Raw genomic sequence first — 25,976 nt, 5'->3', positions numbered from 1 at the left:
TTTGTAATAAATAGTATGTACAGTAAGATATACAACAGAACCGTCAATATAGCTTAGAAATACAATTGTGTCGGCATGAATTAATCAGTCTGATGGCCTGGTGGAAGGAGCTGTCCCCGGAGCCTGTTGGTCCTAGTTTTAATGCTACAGTACCATTTTGCAGATGGGTGTACAGAGAGTAAAGGAGGCGGCTTAGTACACAGCCCTGGGGGGCTCCTGTGTTGAGGGGCAGAGTTGAGGGAACCCACTCCTACCACCTGCTGGCGATCTGACAAGAAGTCCAGGATCCAGCTGCACAAGGCAGGGTGAAGGTTGCGGTCTCTGAGCTTCTTGTCAATCTTGGAGGGAATTATACTGAACTGTAGTCCAAGAACAGCATTCTCACATAAGCATCCCTCCTCTCTAGGTGTGTAGAGCTGTGGCTATTGCATCATCTGTCGATTGGTTGTGACGGTTGGTGAATCATAGGTGGTCCAGTGTGGGTGGTAGCAAGCTGCAGATGTAGTCCTTGACCAGCCTGTCAAAGCATTTGCTTATTATTGAGGTCCAGTCATCCAGACATGTTACCTTGGCCTTTTTAGCTATAGGGACAATGGTGGATGTTTTGATAACGCTACTTCCAGGGTTGCTGTTTGGTTGAACGTGCCTATGATCCTAGGTGGGTCTGAAATGTACAGGGTGGAATTCAAATCCATGTGGGATGAGTTATTGCTAGAAGCATCACCTTGTGACATCTGTTCTTTTTCTTTGGCTTTAGCACTTCCTGACCTGCTAGTTTCAACTCAAGAAACCTTTGTCACCCTCTGCTGCCACTTGTCTCCACAGCAACCCTGGTCTGAACTTATCGCAGATATTCCATTCGTCCAAACCAACCTTTCTCTGTCCTCTCTGCAACTTAATAACTATTTCCTCGCTTTATCAATCCTTGCCCAAGAGTCACGGACCTGAAATGTTAACTAATTTTTTCAACAGAATCAGTTCTTGAATTTAAAGGGTTATTTTAATAATTTAAATCTTAAGGGAGCAAAGTTATGTTTATAATGCAAGTCATACGGAGTTGCAACTTAGAGATTGTTCAGTTCGGTTTAAATACAATTTTTTTTCAAAGATGTACATTACGATAACTTTTACTAGAAAAAAGCTGTCACTAGTGAAAGCCAAAAACTGGTGCATTGTAAAACCATAACCTTCAGCAGGTTATTTCCCAAATTGAAAATGACATCTCCTCTTCCCTACAACACCCCAACCCCCAACTGACTCTACAGCGTACAGCAGCTGATCTCTATTTGTCAAGCGGGAAGGTGGTACCACAGAGTTGATGAGCTGGCTGCTTCTAATGGTTGGTTCCATTAGCCTTGTGTTGTAAGAGATATAAACGAAATGCTTTCACACTATATGGTAAAGATGAACCTTTGATCTCTCGACCTACCTCATCCTGGCTCTTGCACTTTACGTATCGAGCTGCATTGCACTTTTTCTGCAACAGTAACACTATGTTCTGCATTCTGTTACTGTTTTCCTTTTGTACTACCTCAATGTACTTATGTATAGAATGATCTATTGGGATGGTATGCAAAACAAAGTTTTCGTTGTATTTTAATACACGTGATAACAATAAACCAATTACCAACAGTCTTCTCTGTGACTTAAGATCATGGTCGGCTTTGCGCCTTAAATCCACTTTTCCTCCTAATCCTTAAAATCCTTGGTACTTTTGCTGCTAAAGAAACAAATGATTTTAACGTACATTATCACACAATGATTGAACAACCATAGTTCTTTACCTCTTTGGGGTAAACGGCCATCTGCCTTAATCTGAGCCTTGCACTCTAGTTCTGAATCCTCTGGTTGGAGGAAGCAGCCTTTCAGCATCTACTCTTTCCGAATGTTGTTCATTTCCATTGTTTTGGACCCCAGTTAAATATAGGCTGGTTTTACTTTGTCTTTCCTTATAGGACATCTCCTTTACTCTGGGGATCTAGTAAATTATGTGCACAGCCTTCTATGGCAAACATATCCTTTCTTCAATATGGAGATGAAAGCATGTGCAGTGGCAAAATTGTCTCTGGACAATAGTGACCGCATAATTTGATTTGCTAATTTTTTTGTAACTACGTGCTTACTTCTGACTTTTCATGAGTGATCAAACCAATGACATATTTTAGACTCCCTCTGAAGATTATATTTTTTATCCTTTTCTTTCTAATGAAACAAATGGGCGTAAGGAGTTTAGAAGCAGGAGACCTCCAGATGATCCCTCCTCTGTCATTCACTAAACTTACCTCTGCTGCAGCCTTCACTTCAGCCCCTATTTTCTGTTTTCTCCCCATATTCCTCAACTCCCTAGTAATTCAAATATTTATTAATCTCTACCTCATAGATTAGAGATTTCCACAGACTCATGATTTTCTGTGACCCTTAGACTTACTTAGCATTCACTCTGTCATTTCCTTTCAGAGTTTCGTCTGTTTCAATTAGTGTAGGTCCAATCTGCTCAATAGCTTTTCATATGCCACCTAAGTTATATTCTTGTCTGTCATACTCTTGCCCACTATTTAACCTGTACATATCCCTTTGTAAAACACACAAAATGCTGGAGAACTCAGCAGGTCAGGTTGCATTCTTACTCCACATAAACAACCAATGTTTCAGTCAAGATCCTTCATCAGGACCTATGTAGATTTTTTTTCACACCTTCCTCACAGCCTTCCTGTCTCTTGTCACTAAAAATTGCAAAGTACAAAGTTCAAAATAAGTTTATTATTGAAGTACATTTATGTCAACATGTATAACCCTGAGATTCATTTTCTTCTGGACATGCACGACAAAAATATAGTGTTTATCCAAATCGTTTACTATAAATTGTAAATTGCTGATGGTCCAGTACTAATCCATTGGCATACCACTTGCAACCACCTGTCAGTCTGAAAAGTCAAGTCGTTCCTAATGTAATTGTGACTGTTGTTTTATCTTGTGATATCTGATAAGATCAATTTAATCTTTCAACTGCTTGCCAATCTAGGCATTCTGCTGTGTATATCTTCATTAAAAACTTCCACTAGATTTGCTAAAAACTGTTTTCCACCTTAAAACTGTGCCTAATATTCTCTACATGCACTGTTAACATATCCCTAATTCATGTTCTTGACATCAAAAATGTCTCGAGGTGTTTTACAAGAGCACTATCAAACAAAAATTGACTCCATGCCACATTAGGAACTATTAGCCTGGCTGACCTGAAGGTAGGTTTTAAGGAGTGTCTTAGAAGGTAAGAGAGAGCAAAGTTTGTGGAAGGGATTCTGAGTAAGTCAGCTAAAGGTCCCACCACCCATGATGGTGCATTTAAGTTGCAGAATGCTTGAAAACCTAATGAGCAGTGCGGGTATTTGAGGAAGGTGATGATGGGTGCTGAAATCTTGGAGACATTTGAAAATAATGAAGATTCTAAAATCAAAGCTCCTATTAAACCAGCAATTTTCTGAATGGTAACCAGTAGGCTTTCGGTTGAACAAGAAGGTTGTGCATCCTGGATTGAAGTAAAATATATTTGAGAACTTTAATTGCCTATCCGGGAGAAATTATAGACTGAGTACTATTAAGTAGGATTGGTATAGATTAGCAACACACACAAAATGCTGGAGGAACTCAGTAAGGCAGGCAGCACCTATGGAAAAGAGTACAGTTGATGTTTTGGGCTGAGAATGTTACTCTTTTCCATAGATGCTGCCTGGCCTGCTGAGTTCCTCCAGCAGTTTCTATATGTTGCTGGGATTTCCAGCATCTGCAGATTTTCTGTTGTTTGTGATAAGTATAGATTAGTACCTCAATCACAAACTCCAGCATTTTGTGTGTGTTGCATAAATTAGTACCTGCTTGGCATGAGCATGGAACATGCTGTCAGGGAAAGGAGTTGAAGCAGGTACAATTTAAAATGTATTTGGTTAAGTACGTGGGTGAGACAGGTTTTGAGGGGTATGGGCCAAACGCAGGCAAGTGGGACCATCTTAGGTGGGCACCTTGGTCGGTCTGCCTTCGTAGTGCCTGTGTACAAAGCTAGACAGGGAACTAAACGCCTCAAAAATCACTGGAGCCAGAAGCTTTCTGCAGGGTTTTTAGTGAGATCTTACTTGTGAAAAGATACTACTGTTTCAAGGGCAAGTAAAGAGGGGTTGGAGATGGATTTCTTTGAAGTCGAAATCCACGCAGGAAATTGTATAAAAACAGTGTACGTGCAGGATGTGATGTTCATACAAAACAAACTGTGTCTCTAGAGGCCAGAACACTCTGTGCTTGGTATCCCAACTTAACTACTGAAATTAAAAGACAAATGATCATTAAATCTTTGGCAAAAGAAGGACAGTCTCAAAGATTGGTTTTGAAAATGGTCTTACTACACAGTCTTTAACCATTCTCGCTTCTTATTGACATACTTGTGGTAATGTCTGACATGCAGACTGGTGACATGGTGCTCACTCGATGATTGGGTGAGGGTCATCTGAAGTGAGTTGCGCCATCTTAATACGTCTTCTGGACTGTTCCCCTCAGAGTCATGAAAAGGACTGAGTTCATTAAGGTAATCTTGGATTAGGAGAGGTTCCTGCTTTGTGATGCATTGCACATCCTCTGCATTCACCTGTCTTTGAACAACAAGGATTCTAACCTTTGCCCAATTCAGTCGCTCTGCACTGAGACGTTGCTTACAAATATGCCAACCACTGCAAAGGCTGTCTTTGGCTACTCTTACAATCTTCTCTTTCATGGAGACACTCTGAGCAAATGGCCTAGTTTTGTTCCCATGTCTTATGATCTTTGGCCGGCTGGTGGCGTAGTGGCATCAGCACTGGACTTTGGGGCGAGAGGTCCCGAGTTCGAATCCGGCCGGCTCCCTTGCACGCTCTCCATCTGTGCCTGGATTGAGTGTCGAGCTTGTAAAAAAAAAGTCCTGGAGAGGGATGGGCTCTGCCAGTTTTCAGATGCTCAAGACACACTGTGTCTTGTCGTGATGATGCCCTGACGACTCCATGAGGAGTTAAGGGTGCGCGCGCGCGCGCACACACATCTCTCAAAATATCTGAAGTGACTTGGGCACCCATTTTCCAGGATATTAGTCTTAAGTGCACCAATAAACACCATCAAGACACTCTTCACTCCTCATGACCCAACCCAGGTCCAGTCGTTGGGCAGGGGTTCATCGTGCCAACCATTGCGCTGTTCATGAACCTTATGTGCACAAATGGTGTCTTTGCCAAGCAACAGGAGAGTTTCAGTGGAAGTGGGGGAATCTTGTCAGCTATATCCTTAAGGTGTGAATGACCGTGTGCTGTTTAGGGGTTGGGATTTCATCCTTGTTTGGGAATATGGTTGTACTCAATGAGGGCAAGCAGACCTCCCCTCCTGTCGGTTCTATGACAAATTCATTGGCTGTTCTGCCAACAACTACTGATGTTCCAGAACATGTCTTTGGAGTTTATGAGGAAGAATCTGCATCTGATGTATGCTCAGATGGCTCTCTGCCATGCTCTGTTGTGAGTATGCTAGTACCAGTAGTAACTCGGTGTGTTGCCCTGAATTTACAGTTGTATCTGGGTCTAATTCTTCTGAAGTGTCAATTGGTTCTTGGCTCAATTTCGTGGAGTCTACTGGTGCTTGCTGCACTGTGTGCCCATTCATTTTCTGCAATATATTGTTACTGCTTCTCCAGCTCTCCTTGTTACCATCCCCAGATGCTTCACCACTATCCTGATAGCTGTCTCATCCACATCAGGACTGACTCAAACTCAGGGCTTCTCTGGCCAGACTCACTCACACTGTTGTCCAATGGTGATATATCACCCCAGCCTGGCACAGTGAGTGAGAGATGTGCAGTTGGTTCCACAGTAGCTTCTGTTGAGAATTGAGCCGGTGATACACTTAGTGCACTGTTCAGGCCTTGTGTGCTCTTATAATGTGATAAACACCCATGTGTTTCCAAGTTGGGTGACTTTGGGGATTTTTCAATTTGTACCTTAAATGAGGGCTCATCTTTCTTTGGGTTTCAATCTGAAGCAGAGGATGCAATTGCAAGAGGAGGACGGGGTAAAAGTCTGGTGCGAAGCATGACAAGATGTTGGATCCTATCTTTGTTTGCTGCTTTAATTTCATCCTATGTTGAGCAATCATGTCATATTAGAGGGCTTGCACCAATGGTTGGTTTGTTAGAAAGATGACCACCACTCTAAGTCAGCTGCTGCTTCATACACCTTTGCCTCTGCTAAGATAGCCTCAGCATGGTGCTTCTTCTTCAGTGCATGCAGTGTAGCTAGATTAAAAGGCATCCATTAGTCTAGCGAGATTAAAAGGCATCCGTTAGTCTTGCGAGATTGTGTGAAGTCTTCACTCTCCAGGGCGCAGGCCTGGGCAAGGTTGTATGGAAGACCAGCAGTTGCCCATGCTGCAAGTCTCCCCTCTCCACGACACCGATGTTGTTCAAGGGAAGGGCATTAGGACCCATACAGCTTGGCACTGGTGTCATCGCAGAGCAATGTGTGATTAAGTGCCTTGCTCAAGGACACAACACGTTGCCTCGGGTGGGGCTCGAATTCAGGACCTTCAGGTTGCTAGTCCAATGCCTTAACCACTTGGCTACGTGCCCACGCAGTGTAGCTAGATAGACACAAGCTTTCTCCATGTCTGTATGAGCTTTCTCCTTTTGCATTTTAACATTGCTCTGACACTGGCTCGTGCTGCAGCAATGCTAATAGTGGTTTTGCTTAAGCATCGTAAAGACTCGATTGATGTGCCACATTCTGACTTGACTTCCAGGGCTCAGCGATCAACGTTGTTTGGGTAGAAAGCTGTCGTTGTAGCCTACAGCGATCAGCCGTGTCTCCGATCCATGGTCAATGCCTTTGAAGATGAGTTATCATTTCACTCTATTGCCTTCACAGAGCATTGCATACAAAGCTAGGCAGGGAATTAAACACCTTCTCAAAAATCATCCAAGCTTGAAGCTTTCTTCAGGGTTTTTGATGAGATCTTTCTTGTGAATAGATATTGCTGTTTTAAGGGCAAATAAAGATGGGATGGAGTTGGATGTTTTTCTACACCATGTGCTTCAAGTCAAGATCCAAATTAACCTGTGCAGGAAATATGTATTAAAAAAACAGCTTACAGCAGTTGATGTTCATACAAAATGAACTGCATACAAAACAAACAGCGCCTGTAGAGGCTAGAACAGTTGGCATGGACAAGTTCAGCGAAGCGGCTGCTTCCCATCTTGCATCTCTGTAGGATTATGATTCCATGATGCACCAAAGGACCTGTTTCTCTGCTGTATGACTATCAGCATGACTAAGCACAATTGAATTGTGGAGATTAATTTGCAAAGTCTTTGGACTTGAAAAATCACAGCATCACAGCTCCAAGTTCCCCTGGAGTTGTTAAAAATGATGACAGTAGCGGCTCTGGCTGCAAGTTGTTTCTAACAGGGGTATCCTCAGCTTGCAAGTGGTAGGCTTAACCCATCATTCATTGATCAGCAGCAGAGAAAGTCCAATGATAGAAAAGTTGCTATCCAAGTATATGAACAGGTAAAATGATCAGTGAGATATGAAGGCAAAAATATTTAAGTCTCGTGGAAGGGAAAGGAAAGTCATCTTGGAATTGATTTTCTTGTAGTTTAGCTGCCATTAGCAAATTAAGTGGCTTTGAATGCTACAACCATAATTTGATGTCTATGATTATAATGAGCAAGAAAGTGAAAGTTTATCTGCAGCCAGATTGCAACAACAGTGTGGTTAATTCTGTCAAAATTCCTTGCACAATAACATGTTTATGCAACTAGTGATTTGTTTGAGACAATGTGAAGTTCTAGTGAAACTACACCAGAGAAAAGGAGCCCTTGGTTCTATTAGACACGCTCTTTTGCTATGTCATAATGAACTGTTTGGCTGAAAGTTCACAGTGTGGCAAAAGCCAAGCCTAAAATCCAAAACTAGTTTGTGGTTTTCTTTCTCTTCAGCTTTAAAGAGGAAGAAGAAGTTCAGCTTCAACATTCTGGTAAGCAGGAGTTAAATATCGGAATTGGGTCATTATCACTGATTTACATGACGTTAGCTTTGTTGTTTTGCAGCAGTAGTGCAGGGCAAACACATAACAATTACTTCAACTTACTGCAGTCTGTACAATGGACCGAGACAATGAAGTTGACAAGGCATTGTCATAGAATAAGGATTTTAATGTAGTTCCTGTGTACTGACTTGAGGCTGCCAACACCAGCTGCCCTGCGTGCTGGTCTGGCCTGTTACCAAGGTGAATGCTACTTGGTGTTGGTGCTTACAGGTGTTCTCAGGGCTAGAGGACTTAGGGTGGTAGTGGGGAATGGAATGATACAGAGGACCAGGGAATGAGTGAGTGGAGTGTTCAGTGCAGGAAAGGAAGGAGGGTGTCAAGCAACAGGATTCAAAAGAGAGAGACAGGCTCTTAAGGTTTAAAGGAATGGGTTCTGAGGGTGAGAAGTGGAGGGTTCACCCTCAGAACCCATACCTCTGAAGAGATCTGGAGCAACACACACAAAGTGCTGGAGGAACTCAACAAGTCAGGCAGCGTCTATGGAGGGTAATAAATAGTCAACATTCAGGGCTGAAGCCTTCATCGGGACTCATGAAGGGTCTTGGCCCATAATATCGACTATTTTATTCCCCTCCATTGATACTGCCTGACTTGCTGAGTTCCTCTAGCGCAGCGGTCCCCAACCACCGGGCCGCAAAGCATGTGCTGCCAGGCCGCGAGGTAACAATATGATTTGGTGATAGGAGTCAGTTGCACCTTTCCTCATTCCCTGTCATGCGCACTGTTGAGCTTGAACGCACGCGAGTTCATTATGCATGCGAGGTCATCACCCGCGCGTCATCCATGTCAGCGCGGGAAGGAGATCAACTCCTCGAGCTTGTAAATGACGGCAGGCTGAAAAGTGTGTTTGACATAACATCTCTGCCGGCATTCTGGATCAAAGTCAAGGCTAAATATCCTGAGATAGCCACAGAAGCACTGAAAACATTGCTTCCATTTCCAACATATCTCTGCAATGAATGCAACGAAAACTAAATTGCGGAATAGACTGGACATAAGGAACCCCCTTCGACTATCGCTGTCTCCCATCACCCCTCGATAGGACCGTCTTGTTGCAGGAAAACAAGCCCAGGGCTCCCACTGATTCAGCGATATTGGTGTGTTGCAATGATTTTATATGTTCATAGGGGGAAAATATGTGCTGTGTGTTTAATATCCAAACGTTACTTAAAATGTTATGATGCTATTGACTTATAAGTGACTTATATAACCAGATAACAATTACAGCACGGAAACAGGCCATCTCGGCCTTTCTAGTCCGTGCCAAACGCTACTCTCACCTAGTCCCACCGACCTGCACTCAGCCCATAACACTCCATTCCTTTCCTGTCCATATACCTATCCAATTTATCTTTAAATGATAATATCGAACCTGCCTCTACCACTTCTACTGGAAACTCGTTCAACACTTACTTCAAGCTCCCCTGATAATTGACTTATCACTATATTCATGCGAGGAAAATATGCGCTGTGTGTTTAATATTAAATTCATTAGATAAACCCTTTTAGAAATGAAATTGAGTGTATTAGCCACTTATCACCTATATTCCGGTCGTGATTAACACACCCCCCGCACAGAATTGCCAAAAACAATTTGTAGAAAAAAAATCGGCACATACACGCATGGGCAGTGGTGCCCACGCAAGGCTTCATGGTCATGGTAGTCTTTCTCGGGGTAAGCTCAACGTATTTGACTGCTACTGTTGTCTGTTGGCAACCCTACCCCCCCCCCCCCCCCCCCACCTGGTCGGCCGGTCCGCAAGAATATTGTCAATAATAAACCGGTCCACTGTGCAAAAAAGGTTGGGGACCCCTGCTCTAGCATTTTGTGTGTGTTGCTCAAGATTTCCAGCATCTGCAGAATCTCCTGAGCTTAAGAAGAGATCTGGAGATGGGGAGGATGGAAATCAAATGAGGCGAAGGAGTCGAGAGGGGAGGAAAGAGGCAGTGGGAAAGAGTTTGTGTATGATTGTGCACATGCTGACAGGCACCTGCAAGTGTCTGCACATTCATGCATTTGATTACGCCCATGCAGCACATCCTAGTCTCTAATCATTTTGCACAAGTTTTCCACTGGATATTCTGTCATATGTATATGGTAGCTTGTGAGCCATGGCCAATACCTGTAACGGAGGTCCTGCAGCAGCAGCCACTCCCTCATTATGAAAGTCAAGTCCTGGAGCACCAGGACCCTCGCTGACCTGGTGTAGTTTCACGAGAACTTCACATACTCTTGCATAAACATGTTGTTGTGCAAGGCCCTAACCTACGTGAACATCACTTCTATCAAAAATGTGGGAATTATGATACTTTGTTACATCACAACTCTGGGTGAGGCATAATGGGCTGAATGGCAAGGGTAAGTAGAAAAGGAATGCACTGTTAGTGATGTGAGCTCCATTATTGAGAAAGTGATAGTCTAATGTATCTTCACCTCATTCATGCGGAGGCTGGAAAACAAAATGTCAGAGGAAGGAGACAGGGAGAAATGCAGGTAAAAAAGGAGAGGACCAAGTTCATGGTCTTCTGGCTGGGACATCAAAGCGAGGGTAGTGTTCTGAACTGTGTAACAACAATAGATTGTTCAGTGGATAAAGGAAGCTATTCAGAGATTTATTAAAGCCTCCTCAAAGAAGGTATAACATATTGCCAGTCCTTTAAATAAAATGGAACATTTGGGATGGCATTGAGGGTCTTGAGTTGGGACGTGAAGCTGGAAGGCAGAAACGGGAGTACAGGACAGTGGGTCATTGAGTTTGAGCTTTTATCATCGGTGAGGTATTAGTTTGGGGTTAGTTGTTTGGCAGCAGGCAGGCAAGGAAGACTTAGCTTTTGTCAACTCTAGTAGCTATTGATGAAATAATTTTGTAAACGGGGTGGGTTATCAGATACCTTGGATCAGGCATTCATGTTTTTGGGTTTCTTTTACAAAGTGATGTAAGTAATAATTTGGATCTTCAGAGTAAATATATTTACTAATGTGATATTAAGAAATATACAAACGGTAGTTCAGGTAGGTTCAAGTTTTCATTTCTGGGCTGTGTTCAAGCTTACTGATCATTGCCACAAAGCATCAAAGCTTGAACTAGACACATCTCATGGTGCTTGAAATTATGCCAGTGTCATTAATGTGGGAAGCCTGGTGGCCAGTTTTCATATAACAAGCACTCAGAGCAATGGAAGAAATGACTGGATTGTCTTTAGTGACGTAGAATGAATGACAGGCAGGATACAGGAGGCTAAAGACCCACACGCAGTAATTCAGGAACAGAATCAGGTGTATTATCACTGGTATGTGTCGTGAAATTTGTTATAGAATAGGAATAGATTAAAGTTGGTGCCAAAACAGATATAGTATATATTTAAACAGTGTGGTAGTGTTCATGGGTTCAATGTCCATTCAGAAATCGATGGCAGAGGGGAGGAAGCTGCTCCTCAATCACTGAGTGTGTGCCTTCATGCTTTTGTACCTCTTTCCTGATGGTAAAAATGAGAAGAGGGCATGCCCTGGTTGTTGGGGGTCCTTAATAATGGACGTCGCCTTTCTGAGGCATGAGTCCGTGAAGATATGGAGGCTAGTACCCAAGAAGGAGCTGACTAATTTTATAACTTCCTGCAGCTTCTTTCGGTCCTGTGCAGTAGCATCCCCACCCCTGTACCAGATAGTGATGCAGCCTGTCAGAATTCTCTCCATAACCTTCTATGGAAGTTTTTGAGTGTTTGAGTTGACAGACCAACTCTCTTCAAACTCCTAATGAAATATAGCCACTGTCTTGCCTTCTTTATAGCTGCATCGACATATTGGGACCAGGTTAGATCCTCAGAGATCTTTACACCCAAGAACGTGAAATTGCTCACTCTCTTCACTTCTGATCCCTCTATGAGGATTGGTTAATGTTCCCTTATCTTAACCGTTCCTGAAGTCTACAATCATCTCTTTCATCTTAATGACGTTGAATGCAAGTTTGTTGCTGAAGTACCACTCAACTAGCTGGTATATCTCACTTCTGTATGCCCTCTCATCTCCATTTGAGATTCTGCCAACAATGGTTGTATCATCAGCAAATTTATAGGTGGTGTTTGAGCTATGTCTAGCCACACAGTCATGGGTATAGAGAGAGCAGAGCAGTGGGCTAAGCACACACCCCCTGAGGCGCGCCAGTGTTGATAGTCAGCAAGGAGGAGATCGTCCCATCAGTCATCAGATTTTTGAACACTCCATGGACACTACTATTCTCTTTTTTTGCGTTATTTAGTTATTTTGTAATTTATAGTGATTTTATGACTTTGCACTGTAGTGCTGCCGCAAAGCAACAAATTTCATGTCATTTAGACAGATAATAAACCAGGTTCTGATTCTGAATTACCATATATTTTCGTTCTAGAATTAACTGCATTATTCTGTCCCCCACGCATAAGGAAACTCTTGGCTTAATACTTAAATTTAAAGTGGGACTTTCCGCAGTGTTTTGATTTGAAGGCTATAGTGTTACCACTGGTCCAAGGCTAAAATGATTTAAAAAAATTAACAAGGGAAACTCTAGATAGATTTCCCCTATGTCCTGTTGATCAAGGGGCTACTGTTGTGGAAAGTACATTGATTAGTTTTCTTGTGAAGGAGGCCTTTCACAATTTACCAATATCTTGACAGTCATTGTGCCTGTATGTGAAGGATGGGTAATCTACCAAGTATGGAAAGCATGAGCTTCCCAGCAGTAGTAACTTTTGCCTTTGATTCGGGGACGAGTGGGTTTTTTTTAAAGGGGATCAAAATTAAATGTTTGATTCTTTTCAATGTGATCATTCAAGATGGGTGGCCATTTCTTGCAAAATTTAATAAATACATTTCACTGAACTGTAATCTTTTATGTGTGCAGCATATTAAAGTAATGTCAGGAGTTTTTAAACTCAGCATAACTATATCTGATTAGGATTTAATAAACTTGTAGATGTTTGAACCATGTCTGCCGACAAGCCATAAAAACCATCAAACCATCAGACATAGGAGTGAACAATTTGTACATGACATTTCCATTGAAGTGAAGGAAGAGTAGGTGTTCGTTTTGATCTGTTAAGATAATGCTTGAAATTAGGTTCAATATTCGAATTTGTTCTGAAATGTTTGTGAATGGCTAATTTTGAAGTGGTCACTTCAAAGATCAAAGCAAATTTATAATCAAAGTACATGTGTCACCATATAAAATCCTGACATTCATTTTCTTGCAGGCATACTAAATAAATCTGATAACCATAATAGAATCAACGAAAGACCGCGCCAACAGGGTGGACAACCAATGTGCAAGATACAACAAACCGTGCAAATACAAAAAGAAAGAAAATAAATAAATAATAAATGCATACATACATGCATACATGCGCAAGCAAGCAATAAATACTGAGAACATGAGAGGAAGAGTCCTTGAAAGTGAGTTCATAGGTTTTAGGAACAGTTTGGTGATGGGGCAAGTGAAGTTATCCCACTGGTTGAGGAGTAATAACTGTTCTGAACCTGGTACTGTGAGTCATGGGACTAATGTACCTTCTTCCTGATGGCAGCAGTGAGAAGGGAACATGACCTGGGTGATGGGGCTCTTTGATGATAGAGGCTTCTTTTCTGTGACAACGCTCCGTTTACATGTGTTCAATGGTGGGGAGGGCTTTGTTGGGGTGCTTTTAGGGTTAGGACATAAAGCGAATATTGACTTCCGTGAGCAACCTTCAATTTCAAATATGTATTGAAGTTTACATTTAAAATGTCAATCAGACAGACCAGAAAACAGACACTTAACTGATTGTCTACATATGCATCAATTTGATAGTAATTAGTAATTATTTTGGGTGTGATGGTGGGAAGATCCAGGCTTTTGAGATTGTCACATGTGTAGCTTAAAGAAGGCATTGTAAATATGGGTTTGTTTGAATTGTCCTGAATTTTCTTTGATGTTTAGCACATAAAATGTTGTGTAGTGTTGGGCCAGGCAGACTTTTCCACTGAAGGGATCTCAATCTAATGCCTGCTGCATCTTGTTGAATAAAGAGGTTGCTTCATATCTACCAGTACTTTTCTCCGCTGACTTCATTCACGTAACAGGCTTTACCTGCGATGGACTGAGTGGTATCCGCTACCTTTTGTAGGATTTTCTTTTCAAAGCATTGGTGTTTCCATAGCAGACCATAATGCAATCAGTCAGTATACTCTCCACCACACATCTATAGAAGTTTGTCAAAGTTTTATGTCATGCTGAATCTTTGCAAACTCCTGAGAAATTAGGGGCGGTGCCATGGTTTTCTCACAATTGCACTGATGTGCTGGGCCCAGGACTGATCCTCTGAAATGATATCACCGAGGAATTTAAATCCCTCAGATCCTGGGCCCTGACTCGGGGACCTTAGTTTTCCTCCTTTTGAAGTCAGTAATCAGCTCCTTGGTCTTGCTGACATTGAGTAAGAGGCATCACACAGCCAGATTTTCAGTCTCCCTCCTATATGCTGATTTGTCACCACCTTTGATTCGGTCTACAACAGTGGTGTTATCAGCAAACTTGAATATGGCATTGGAGCTGTGCTTAGCCACGCTGTCATAAGTGTAAAGTGAGTAAACCAGGGGACTAAGTACACAGCCTTGCCTTGTGATGCACCGGTGCCGATGGAGATTGTGGAGGAGATGTGCCAATCCCAACCGATTAGGCTCTGCAAATGGGAAAATCGAGGATCCAATTGCACAAGGAGGTACTGATGCCAAGGTCTTGAAGCTTATTGATTACTTTTGGGGAGAGGGGTTGATTTTATTGAATGACGAGTTGTAGTTGATAAAGATCATCTGGATGTATGCATCTTTGCTGTCCAGATGTTCCAGGTTTGAGTGAAGAGCCAATAAAATACTGTCTGTTGTGGACCTGTTGTACTGGTAGGCAAATTAGAGCGGATCCAAGTTACTCTTCAGGCAGGAGTTGAGATGTTTTATCAGCAACCTCTTAAAACACTTCATCACTGTGGATGTACACACATTGACTGGACTATGCTACAAAAATCTAGGGTATCTGTTTTTGTATGTTAATAAATATGTTTTGGCCATCAAGTTATTTTTGTTTTCCAAGCGGAACATATTTTTGGAGAAAAAAATAGGGCCTACCATCCTGCCTAAGTGATATTCCATTTTGGAGCTCCTCTGCCTTTTCTGCATTTCACTTTCTTGTTATCTGAGATTTGTGGAGTAGAAATTCAGTTCTTTTTTTTAAATAGTGAAGTATCAACTGCATTTAACTCGAGTAAGTGTTTGAAAAAAATTTTCCCTCTGATTTTCTTTTATACAATATCTTTTGACCTACTTGCATTGAATAGAACTGAGCACACACATTGGCAGTTTCCTTGAATTTCTGGCTTTAATACGTGCCTCATTTAGGATGACCTAGACAGAATGTTCTTGGAGAGGATGTTTCTTATAGTGGGGGAATATAGGACTGGAGGGCACAGCCTCTGAAAAGAAAGACGTCCCTTTAGAATAGAGATGAGGAGGAATTTCTTTTAGCCAGAGGGTAGTGAATCTGTGGAATTCATTGCCATGATGGCTGTAGAGAGGCCAAGTTATTGGGTATATTTAAAGTGGAGGTTGATAGATTTTGTTTAGTGAGGGCATTAAAGTTCACACTGAGAAGACAGGAGAATGGGGTTGAGAGGGATAACAAATCAACTATCATGGAATGGCAAGTAGACTTGATGGGCCAAATGTCCTAATTCTGCTCCTATGTCTTATGGAATAACAGGATATAATTGTTTTCTCGTATGGATTAGCAAAGTTGTTTCTGTATTAAAACAACTGTAAGCTAAAATTTGTGGTACTATTTGGTTTAATCTCTTGGTAGTGTGGTACTGTATCCCAATTGAAGAGTCAGTTGTTCACAAATCAGCAATACTATTAAAAATCACACAGCATGTTTTTTCTCTGCCTTTGTTTATAGCTTACCTTGCCTGTAAAGATTTTCAGATTGAAAAGTGCCATTTCTCTAGTGCTGCTTGGTATTTTCCATTCCAAGGTAAAATATTAAATGGTCATTTGTTGATGAATTTGAGATCCAGAATTTTCAAGAAGTGGTACAAGGATCATTGCTCCCATGTCACATCTGAAAAGATGAAGCAGTGCCAGAAAATCTGCCACCTTCTAAACTATGGCCACTATTCCACATCATTTGAGAGGTAACATGACAATTTTATGCATTTTTGGGTTATATTCTAAATGGTTCAGCAAAGCCCTTAATCTGGGTTTTACTTGGGAAGATAAGATGGAAAGATGCAGTGAGCAAAAAGCACTTGCCTATTCTATATGTCCAAATTACCTGGTGAAAATGTTGAAGGGATGCTTTAATGTTAAGGTTGGGAATCGCTCAGTAGGGTCACTGTAGATTCTGGTTCGATACTTCTTTGGTTAAATAATGGTGTGTTAAGCTTTGGGTTACAAAATTCCATGGTATTACACTCCTGAATGATAAATCACCCTCAAATAACATACTTGAACATTAAACTTGGTTTATTACCCATTAAGACAACAGCAAAACACCTCCACTTCACTCTGTCTCTGGTGGGCCTTTTAATGGTTCCTCAGCTATGTCCATCATTTTACAGTTGAACTACCATTGTCACCTGCCACGATTTCAGGTGACCCTGTTTCACATGCCTTCAAGTATTCTAATGGTGCTCTAATGATGGAACTGTCTTCCATCTGTAACATCATCATCACTTAGTAAATTTGATGCTCATATCTTTTTAGCAGCTCTGTGCAACTTGTATTGGTTCGACATTATTTTGGGCTAAAAGATTTAGAGGATATTTAGAGGTTGCTCTTTGAATAACTCGCCCTCTGTCATTCTTCAACATTCTACACTATATGAATAAATGGTTCTTGGGCTTCAAGCCAGGTACAGGTATTGATTATAACCAACAGTTCAATGGCAAACTCTGCCATCTTCTTCCCTGAATGACTTCAGGGATGATTTCTTCCCTGAAGAAGATGGCAGAGTTTGTCATCGAAATGTCGGTTATAATTAATACCTGTACCTGGCCTAAAGCCCGAGAAGAGTCTAATTGTCATATACAAGTTTCCTCCGCCATCCGAAGGTAGAGCGTTCCTAAGAAACGGTTCGTAAGCTGGAATGTCGTAAAGCGAAGAAGCAGTTACCGTTAATCTATATGGGAAAAATTTGTGAGCGTTCGCAGACCCAAAAATAACCTACCAAATCATGCCAAATAACACATAAAACCTAAAATAACAGTAACATATAGTAAAAGCAAGAATGATATGAAGAATACACAGCCTATATAAAGTAGAAATACTTTTCCACAATCATTGCTGCACTGTTCTCCGTAGCGTAAATCTCACGCAAGCACTCTCGGCAGAAACACGGCGCAAGCGCCATCCGCGGAAACACTCTCCAGTAACCTTTAAGCTATGAAGCTGCCAAATCATACCAAATAACACGTAAAAATACACAGCCGATATAAAGTAGAAATAATGTATGTACAGTGTAGTATCACTTACCGGAATCGGGAAGACATCGAGCACACTGATGATGGTGTGTTAGGCTGAGTCGTTGGAGGTTGGGGCGGTACAGTGGTCCCCACCCTCTGGGCAGCGAACCGATACCGATCCGTGAAGCATGCAGGATACAGCGGTGGCCGGGACGCACTCAGCACATCTTTAAGAAAAAAGCTGAAATAAACAAGCTAATTAATCAGCAATTGCCTCTGATCTGGGCCGACATTTATGTGCCGGACAGCACCTAATTAATTAGCTTGTTTATTTCAGCTTTTTTTCTTAAAGATGTGCTGGGTGCGTCCTGGCTACCGCTGCATTCTTTGCGGATCAGTATCTGTCCGCGGCCCGGTGGTTGGGGTGGTGCAACACTGGGGTGTCATCTCGTTGTCTGTTTCCATCAGGGCAGGCAGGCCATCTTCTTCTGTGTCTGCCTGCCTCGATGTCGAAGGTCGAGGTTCGTCGTCTGCTGTGGCTAATGTGGAAGGCTTGCTTGATTGCTTAGCCTCGCGCATTTTTAGATCATACAGTTCTTTGTAAGCACTCAAACTATCCTGCAAATATGCCCTAAACCGATGTACCCTTTCAAAATTAAAGTCGTACTTTATCATTGCAGCGAAAATCTCACGCAGTTGCTTCACGTTCAGTTCCTGGACGACTTCATGTTTGCTACTACATTCGGTTTTGTTTGTTATCCTTTCCTCTTCCAATTGCATCAGCTCTTCATCTATCAGTTCTTGGTTATGGGATGCAAAACCTCTTCAGCATCATCTTCGTCAACTTCCACAAGCCAAACTCACTTTGTCATTACTTAGTTCACTACGATCGAAACACTTAATTATGTCTAGTTTTCCGCTAAGTGTAACACCCTTACGAGCTCTTTTAGGCTTTTCCGATACCTTAGAACTCGCCTTGCTAATGGCTGCTCACAGGCACGTGTTTAAGCAATGCCGGCGAGAATGCCGTTCCGAATCCGGGGGAGAGCGGCTGCTCGGGGTGCGCACTGCCTTTTTTCATAACAGTGAAAACACCTTCTGTTAGCGAAAACAGGGAACTAGTGTAGGTCTTTCGTAACAGTGAGGTTTCGTAAAGCGAACGTTTGAAAAGTGGGGGACATCTATATGCTGAGAAAGCACCAGAGCCTTTCTCCTACAGTATAGATTCATCTGATAAATCTTGGATGCAGTTTTACCTTGATGATTGAGCAAAATTTAAATATGTGATGTTCTGGTTTTATTGATTCTGTTCCAGATATGCTGTTTTGATCCATTATGATAGTCATTGGAGCTTGCCAAGTATGCAAATATTTTGATTAGTAAGAATATGGCCCTCTGTCTGCACTAGTTCCTTGTACTATGTTTACACTGATTGGCCATTTTATTAGTACATGTATGCATCTGCTCGTTAATGCAAATATCTAATCAACTAATCACGTGGCAGCAACTAAATGCATAAAAACATGCAGATATGGTCAAGAGGTTCAGTTGTTCAGACCCAAAATCAGAATGGGGAAGAAATGTGATCTAAGTGTCTTTAACTGTGGAATGATTGTTGGAATGATTGGGTAGTGTATGTATCTCAAGAACTGCAGATCTCCTGGGATTTTCATGCAAAACAGTCTTTAGAGTTTACAGAATATGATGTAATAAACAGAAAAAAACTTCCAGAGAGCAACAGTTCAAATGCCTTGCTAATTAGAGAGCCACATGTATATGTGCTGGGGGTGAGGGAGAATCCTTCAGCTTCCCTCGGAACCTTACACCTCTCACTTCATACCTATGCCTAATGTTTAAGATACCCCTACCAAGGGAAAATGAATCTTATGATCTACCCTATTTATTCCCCTTATAATCCTGTATATATTTCTATCTATTCCCCTCATAATCTTATATACAGTACTGTGTAAAAGTCTAAGGCATCCTAGAATTTTAGATGTTTATTTTTTGTCTTCGACATCAGAGTGTCAATAGAAAAAAGCAAACTTCAGATTTCCAGTTTCCAAAAAATTAAATGTTGCAGAGAATTTTTTTCTATTTCATTAAAGAAAGTAGCATTTAAGTAATAGACCACTTTTCAAATAAAAATTTGATTACTTTACGGATGTATAGCTCAGTGCATGATTAAACAAAGATAACCCACAGGTGCTAATGATCAATGACATTAGTTGAATGAACTAAACTGATTAACTGAAACGGGTGTAGAAGGAATAAAACTAGGTGAAGGACAATCAAACCAAAAGATGAGGTTGTGGCAGATGTGACAGTTTAACCTTCAAATCATCAATTCTTACACCATGGCAAGAGTGAACATAGCAACAAGACACAAGGTGGTCATAACTGCATCAGCAAAGTCTCTCTCAAGCAGAAAATTTGCAATAGACAGGAGTTTCAAGATGTGCTGTCCATGCTCTTCTGAAGAAGCACAAAGAAACGGTGAGGGCCAGAAACTCAGTGGTCAGGCTCGGAAACCAAATGCAGCAAACGAGAGATACATCAAACTGACGTCCCTTCTAACTCAAAACCTTCCACAGTCTACAGAAGTCTTGTCTGAAGTAGTCTTCATGGAAGAGTTGCTGCCGAAAAGCCATTCCTCAGAAGAGGAAACAAAGCCAAGAGACTCACCAACACACAAAAACACAAGGACTGGGGTGCTGAACAATGGCAGCAAGTGCTCTGGACTTGTGAGCCAAAATTTGGCATTTTTGGCTCAACTAACAGACAGTTTGCCTGTAGGAGAACAGGAGAGTGCCATATGGATGACTACAGCCAATATTCAGGAATGGTGGAGGATCCCTGCAGGTTTGGGACTACATTTCTGCAAATGGAGTCAGTGATCTGGTCATAATTAATGAAATCCTCAATGGCGAGAAGTACAAGCAGATTCTCATCCATCAGGCAGTACCATCAGGGAGATGTCTGATCAGTCCCAATTTCATTCTATAGCAGGAAAATGACTCCAAACACATGGCTAAGGTCAGAGAGAATTATCTTCAGGGAAAATAAGAACAAGGAGTGCTGCCACAGATGGTATGGCCTCCACAGAGCCCTGATCTCAATATCATCAAGGCTATCTGGGATTACCTGAAGAGACAGAAGTAAGCAAGACAGCCAAAGTCTGCAGAAGAATTGTGTCAAGTTCTCCAAGGTGCTTGGAACAACCTACCAGTTGATTTTCTTATAAAGCTACACGACAGTGTACCTAAGAGAATTGATGTGGTTTGAAAGGCAAAGGGTGGTCACACCAAGTATTGATTTGATTTAGTTTCCTTTACTGTTTACCTCTTTATAGTAATTTTTTGATATTTGTTAATTTTTCATTTCATTATTTTTGAAAGCTTTTTTGCTTTACTGGGTTTGTTTTACACATGCCTAAGACTTTTGCACAGTACTATAGTTACTGAGATACAGTACTGAATAGGCCATTCTAGTCCTTTGAGCTGTGCTGCCCAGCAGCCCCCAATTTAACCTTCACCTAATCATGGGACAATTTACAATGACCTATTAACCGGTACATCTTAGGACTGTGGGAGGAAACCAGAACACCGGAGAAAATGCAAAACCCTTGCATCTCACAGGAATAACATACAGGCTCCTTACAGATGATGGCAGAATTGAACTCCAAACCCCCAAGCTGTAGTAGCGTTGTGCTAACTGCGATGGTGAGGACTACACAGTAAAATTCTGCACTCCTGTAGCCGAGTGTCACTGACATAGTGTACATTTAGTACTTATAAGAATCATTGTTTTCAGAACTACAGCAGACAATGAAGGCAGAAATAGGTCACTAAAGTCACTGAGATGGATTTGCAATTTCTTTAATGATCTAGAGTAGTTTCACACTATTGAGCTGTTTTATGTGTGACATATCATCAAACATATGTTTCACTATGCTCATTGTGGATTAAAAAATGGATATAATTAGGGCAGGAATATTACTTCACTTCCTCACATTAAGTCATTTGAAAGTTTATTCACAAAAGGTTTTTCAACTTATGTACATCATGTAATGCCATTTGGAACATAATTTACACTTACTAGTTGTTTCCAGGATATATTGATTTTAAATTATTAAATGCAAATTCTGTTGAAAGACCAGCAACCTGAAGCTATAACATTTTCACTCCACGCAGGTGATGCCTAACGTGTTGTCTTTGTTTTAATTTTTCTGTGGTGTTTGTATTTAATTGCCTATTTTGAGACTGTGAGAACCTTCACTACTGAAATACTTCCTTGCAGGAAAATATGTGATGGTGATGGGCGTGGTGCAGTCCTGCAGACCTGAACCTGTTGTACGTGCTGTCAAGGTGACTGATCTCTCTGGTAATCCTCTGCATAGGAGCATGTGGAGACTTGAAGTGGAAGACCTCCAGCAATATATGCCATAAGCTGATGCAAAACACTGCCTCCTGCTTGATTTCTTATCAACTTGAGATGCCAGGGAATGTGATCGCCTTGGAAGCAGAGTAAAGACATGAATTCTTCGAAAATGTTTGGATGCAATCCATGAATAGGAGTTGAAAAACATAAAATCTCTTGGCTTGATATCCTCCTGTGAAGATCTTGAAGTTTGTTAACGTTGGGTATATGTCCAGTTGCATATAATATCAAGTTGCATATTAATAAATAACAAGGAAGCTATTATTGTGAACCATGGGGAGAGTTACAATTGGGAACTTGTATAATGAAATGAGAAGCAAAGGGACAGCTTGAACATATTGTTATGATTCCTTGGATTCCTGGGACAGAATTACTACCGCAAAATATTCTTTGGTGTTTCTTTTATGTGTAATATGTATAATTTTCAGAGCAATTTTTCTAGAACTGTCTGGAAGGGGAACAGCAACCATCAACTCACTCATGACTGCGTTGGTTAGAAGTTGCGGCCTCAGTGCTGTGAGTTTCCAGGAAACCAGTATGAATTAGGGTAATTTATTTTAAGTCCATTGCATGAAAGATAATGTTAATAATGTCATTTATGTAATATTACTTAGTCAGCCTTAACTTTGCCTTTATTTTTTTTCCAAAATCTGAATTACCATTTTTATCTTGAGACCAGGTAGATATTTAGTGGTTTAAATAAAACTGTACAGTTTATACATAAGAGAAATCAGTGTAAGACTGGACTCATTCTTGGACAAGTTAAAATGAACAGCAGTATTTAATGCAAAAGGACAACTGTTTATTAAATGCAATATTCTATCCTTCATAACAAACTGGAACTGACAAGTAGCTGACAGCTCTTGGTCTTTCAAAACCTCTGGGGCAAAAGTAATGTTGCTTGAATCTGTATTTATTTTGAATGTTTGGGTAAATCTTTCTTCCATGTGCTTGGCTTTATTCTCCAATCCTTAATCCTTGGCCACTCAAACAACGTGTGGTCTACTTGGTTTTCATTGGCTCTTGGTGGTCACAGCACTGAAGACCCCAGGAGACTTCTTTCCTCCACTCAGGTCAGCATCTCATAATTGTTTACCATGATCTCCCTTACTCAGATCATTCACACGCATTCCTACTACATTGTAGACAACTGGAGTCTTGCTGGGGTAAATCTGGGCTGGAGTTGCTGGAGTGGACTTGGAGACAATTTGCTGCGGTGGAGCCAAATTGTGGAAAGATTGGGTAATTCGGTATTTGTTGCAGGAGCGGCCTCTCTCTCCCTTTCTCATGAGAGAGTCTGTCTGAGATACCGAAGTGTTGGGTTATGACTGTAGTTTTCTAATGGACTCTAGATCAAGGTCTCTGACGGCTTTGCTGTTGTGTGTATGGTGGGGGAAGATGGTTGATGTTTTTGGTGAGGCAAGTGGGGGTTGGGGGAGGACTGATGCTTTTGCTACTGGTTGTGCATAGGAGGAGTGAGGGGGCTTTGGGGTTCAGACATTTCTGTAATTTATTCTTTGGGTTTTTTTCTGTGTTGTGGATGCCTGTAAAGATTAAGAATTTCAGGTTGTATACTCTATACATTCTCTGTTTTTAAATTGGACCATTGAGGTGGAGCTGAGGCGAGAGGGATTTGAGGTTTGATTGATTTAAGAGCCAGGGCGAATTGGAAAGTTTGGGTACTGGCCTTATCAGGATGAATGAGCCTGAGGGTGAGGAACGACTCAAGGTTTGGACAATTTAGGTGCCGGGCCATATTGAAATGGTCGCGGTGTCAGGGTTGGAGGTGAGAGATAGGTCAGTTTGGCTCACTGCTTCGTGGGGTTTGATGGACTCAATGCTGGACTTGAGGCCTTCTGAATCGGCTGTAGTGATGTCTGGTACTGTTAGCTTCAGTTCTGAATGCTGTTTTCTTGCTTTATTGTTTGCACTGTTTGTTTTTTTTTCCCTCTCTGCACGTTGGGTCTTCGACCATTTTCTGTTTTTAATGGTTTCTACTGGGGTTTTTTGTTTCATGGCTGACTGTAACGAGATGAAAGTCAAGGTTGTATAAAGTATACATACTTTGATAATAAATGTACTTTGTACTTTGAACTTTGGACAAATAAAGCTGATCTTTTAATGGAATTCTACTTCACTAAAGAGATATTTTTATTCAAATTTAGTTTTGCATTACCTCCTTGTATAATTACGAGACCACAGATCCTGTCTCAGTTAACAGAAACCCCGGTATGTACAAGGTTTATATATTAGCTCCACGAGTCTTTACTTGCTCAGTTAATCAGTAAATGGCGCTACTGAATGTGCGTGGCAGCTTACTGGTGGTTTTCAAAGCAAGAAGTTCGACTCTCATAATAACAGTTTTTATATGGAAAGTTATAGTAAATAATCACCGCAAGCAATGTAGAGGCAAGTGAAGGTGAGGCTGATCTGAAGGTTGAAACGTGCGGGTGCGAGATGGACTTGGAGTGAGGTTGAGACATGGTCCAGGAGAATTTGGAAAGAAGTAGAGATGTTGGAATTTTGGAGTGGATGTTAGACTTAGCAGAGTTGAGAAAAGTTGAAGCAGAGTTGTTTCGGATTCCGTCCACGTAAACTGGGAGTGAGGTTTGATCGATCTAAGGTTGATTGATCGAGTTGGAGGTAGTAATGGGGGACAACGAAATGGTGGATGAACTGAATAAGTATTTTGCGTCAGTGTGCACTGTGGAAGACACTAGCAGTATGGTGGAAGTTCCTAGTGTTGCGGGTCATTAAATGTATGAATTTACCATAACTAGAGAGAAGGTTCTTGGGAAACTGAAAGGTCTTAAGGTAGATAAGTCACCTGGACCAGATGGTGTACATCCCAGTTCGGAAAAATGTGGTTGAAGAGGTCATGGAGGCATTAGTAATGATCTTTCAAGAATCACTACAATGGTTCTGGAAGACTAGAAAATTGCAAATGCCACTCTAATTTTCAAGAAGGGAGCGAGGCAGAAGACTGGAAACCACACACGAGGCTGCTTAACGAGCTACGAGCCCATGGTATTACAGAAAATATCCTAGCGTGGATAAAGCAGTAGCTCATTGGCAGGAGACGAAGTGTGGGAATAAAGGTAGCCTTTTGTGGCTGGCTGCCAGTGACTAGTGGGGTTCCACAGGGGTCTGTGTTGAGACTGATTCTTTTTACATTATATGTCAATGATTTGGATGATGGAATTAATGACTTTGTTGAAAAGTTTGTAGATGATATGAAGATAGGTGGAGGGGCAGCTAGTTTTGAGGACGTAGAGTGGCTACAGAAGGACTTAGGTTAGGAGAATGGGCAAAGAAATGGCAGATGGAATACGGTATCAGAAAGTGTATTGCCATGCATTTTTGTAGAAGAAATGAAAGAATTGACTAATTTCTAAATGGAGAGAAATTACAAAAAACTGACGTGCAAAATGACTTGGGAGTCATCGTGCAGGATTCCCTGGAGGTTAATTTGCAGGTTGAGTCTGTGGTGAGGAAGGCAAATGCAATCTTAGCATTCATTTCCAGAGGACTAGAATATAAAAGCAAGGATGTAATGTTGAAACTTTATAAAGCACTGGTGAGGTCTTATTTGTATTGTGAGCAGGGTTGGACCCATTATCTTAGAAAGGATATGCTGAAACTGGAGAGGGTTCAATGGAGATTCACAAAAATGATTCCAGGATTGAACTGCTTGTCATATGAAGAGTGTCTGATGCCTCTGGGCTTGTATTCACTGGAATTCGGAAGAATGAGGGGTGACCTAATTGAAACCTATTGAATGGTGAAAGGCCTTGATAGAGTGGATGTGGAGAGGATATTTCCTATGGTGGGAGAGTCTAGGACCAGAGGACACAGCCTCAGGATAAAGTGCGTCCTTTTAGAATGGAGATGAGGAGGAGTTTCTTTAGCCAGAGAGTGGTGAATCTGTGGAATCTGTTGCCACAGGCAGCTATGAAGGCCAAGTC

The 25,976-nt window shown here is 41.5% G+C and overlaps 1 protein-coding gene across 5 annotated transcripts in view; it reads left to right on the top strand.

Annotated features, from left to right (window-relative positions):
* rmi2 (RecQ mediated genome instability 2) overlaps window positions 1–25,976 on the top strand; it is a 95,090-nt gene that overhangs the window by 49,861 nt on the left and 19,253 nt on the right. Inside the window, exons 2-3 of one of the 5 annotated variants that reach the window (XM_072268933.1) lie at window positions 8,000–8,037; window positions 21,871–21,956. The exons of 1 other annotated variant lie outside the window; for it this stretch is intronic. In XM_072268933.1, coding sequence (XP_072125034.1) covers window positions 8,000–8,037; window positions 21,871–21,882 — 50 coding nt within the window. In that variant the 3' untranslated portion in view covers window positions 21,883–21,956. Of the gene's footprint in view, window positions 1–7,999; window positions 8,038–16,179; window positions 16,257–21,870; window positions 24,134–25,976 lie in introns of those variants that run through there. 3 more of the 5 variants (XM_072268932.1, XR_011887287.1, XM_072268931.1) reach the window with 3 other exon arrangements.

This window comes from Mobula birostris, chromosome 9, assembly GCF_030028105.1.
Source record: "Mobula birostris isolate sMobBir1 chromosome 9, sMobBir1.hap1, whole genome shotgun sequence".
Lineage (NCBI taxonomy): Eukaryota > Metazoa > Chordata > Chondrichthyes > Myliobatiformes > Myliobatidae > Mobula > Mobula birostris.
This window is presented reverse-complemented; position numbering and strand designations above follow the sequence as displayed.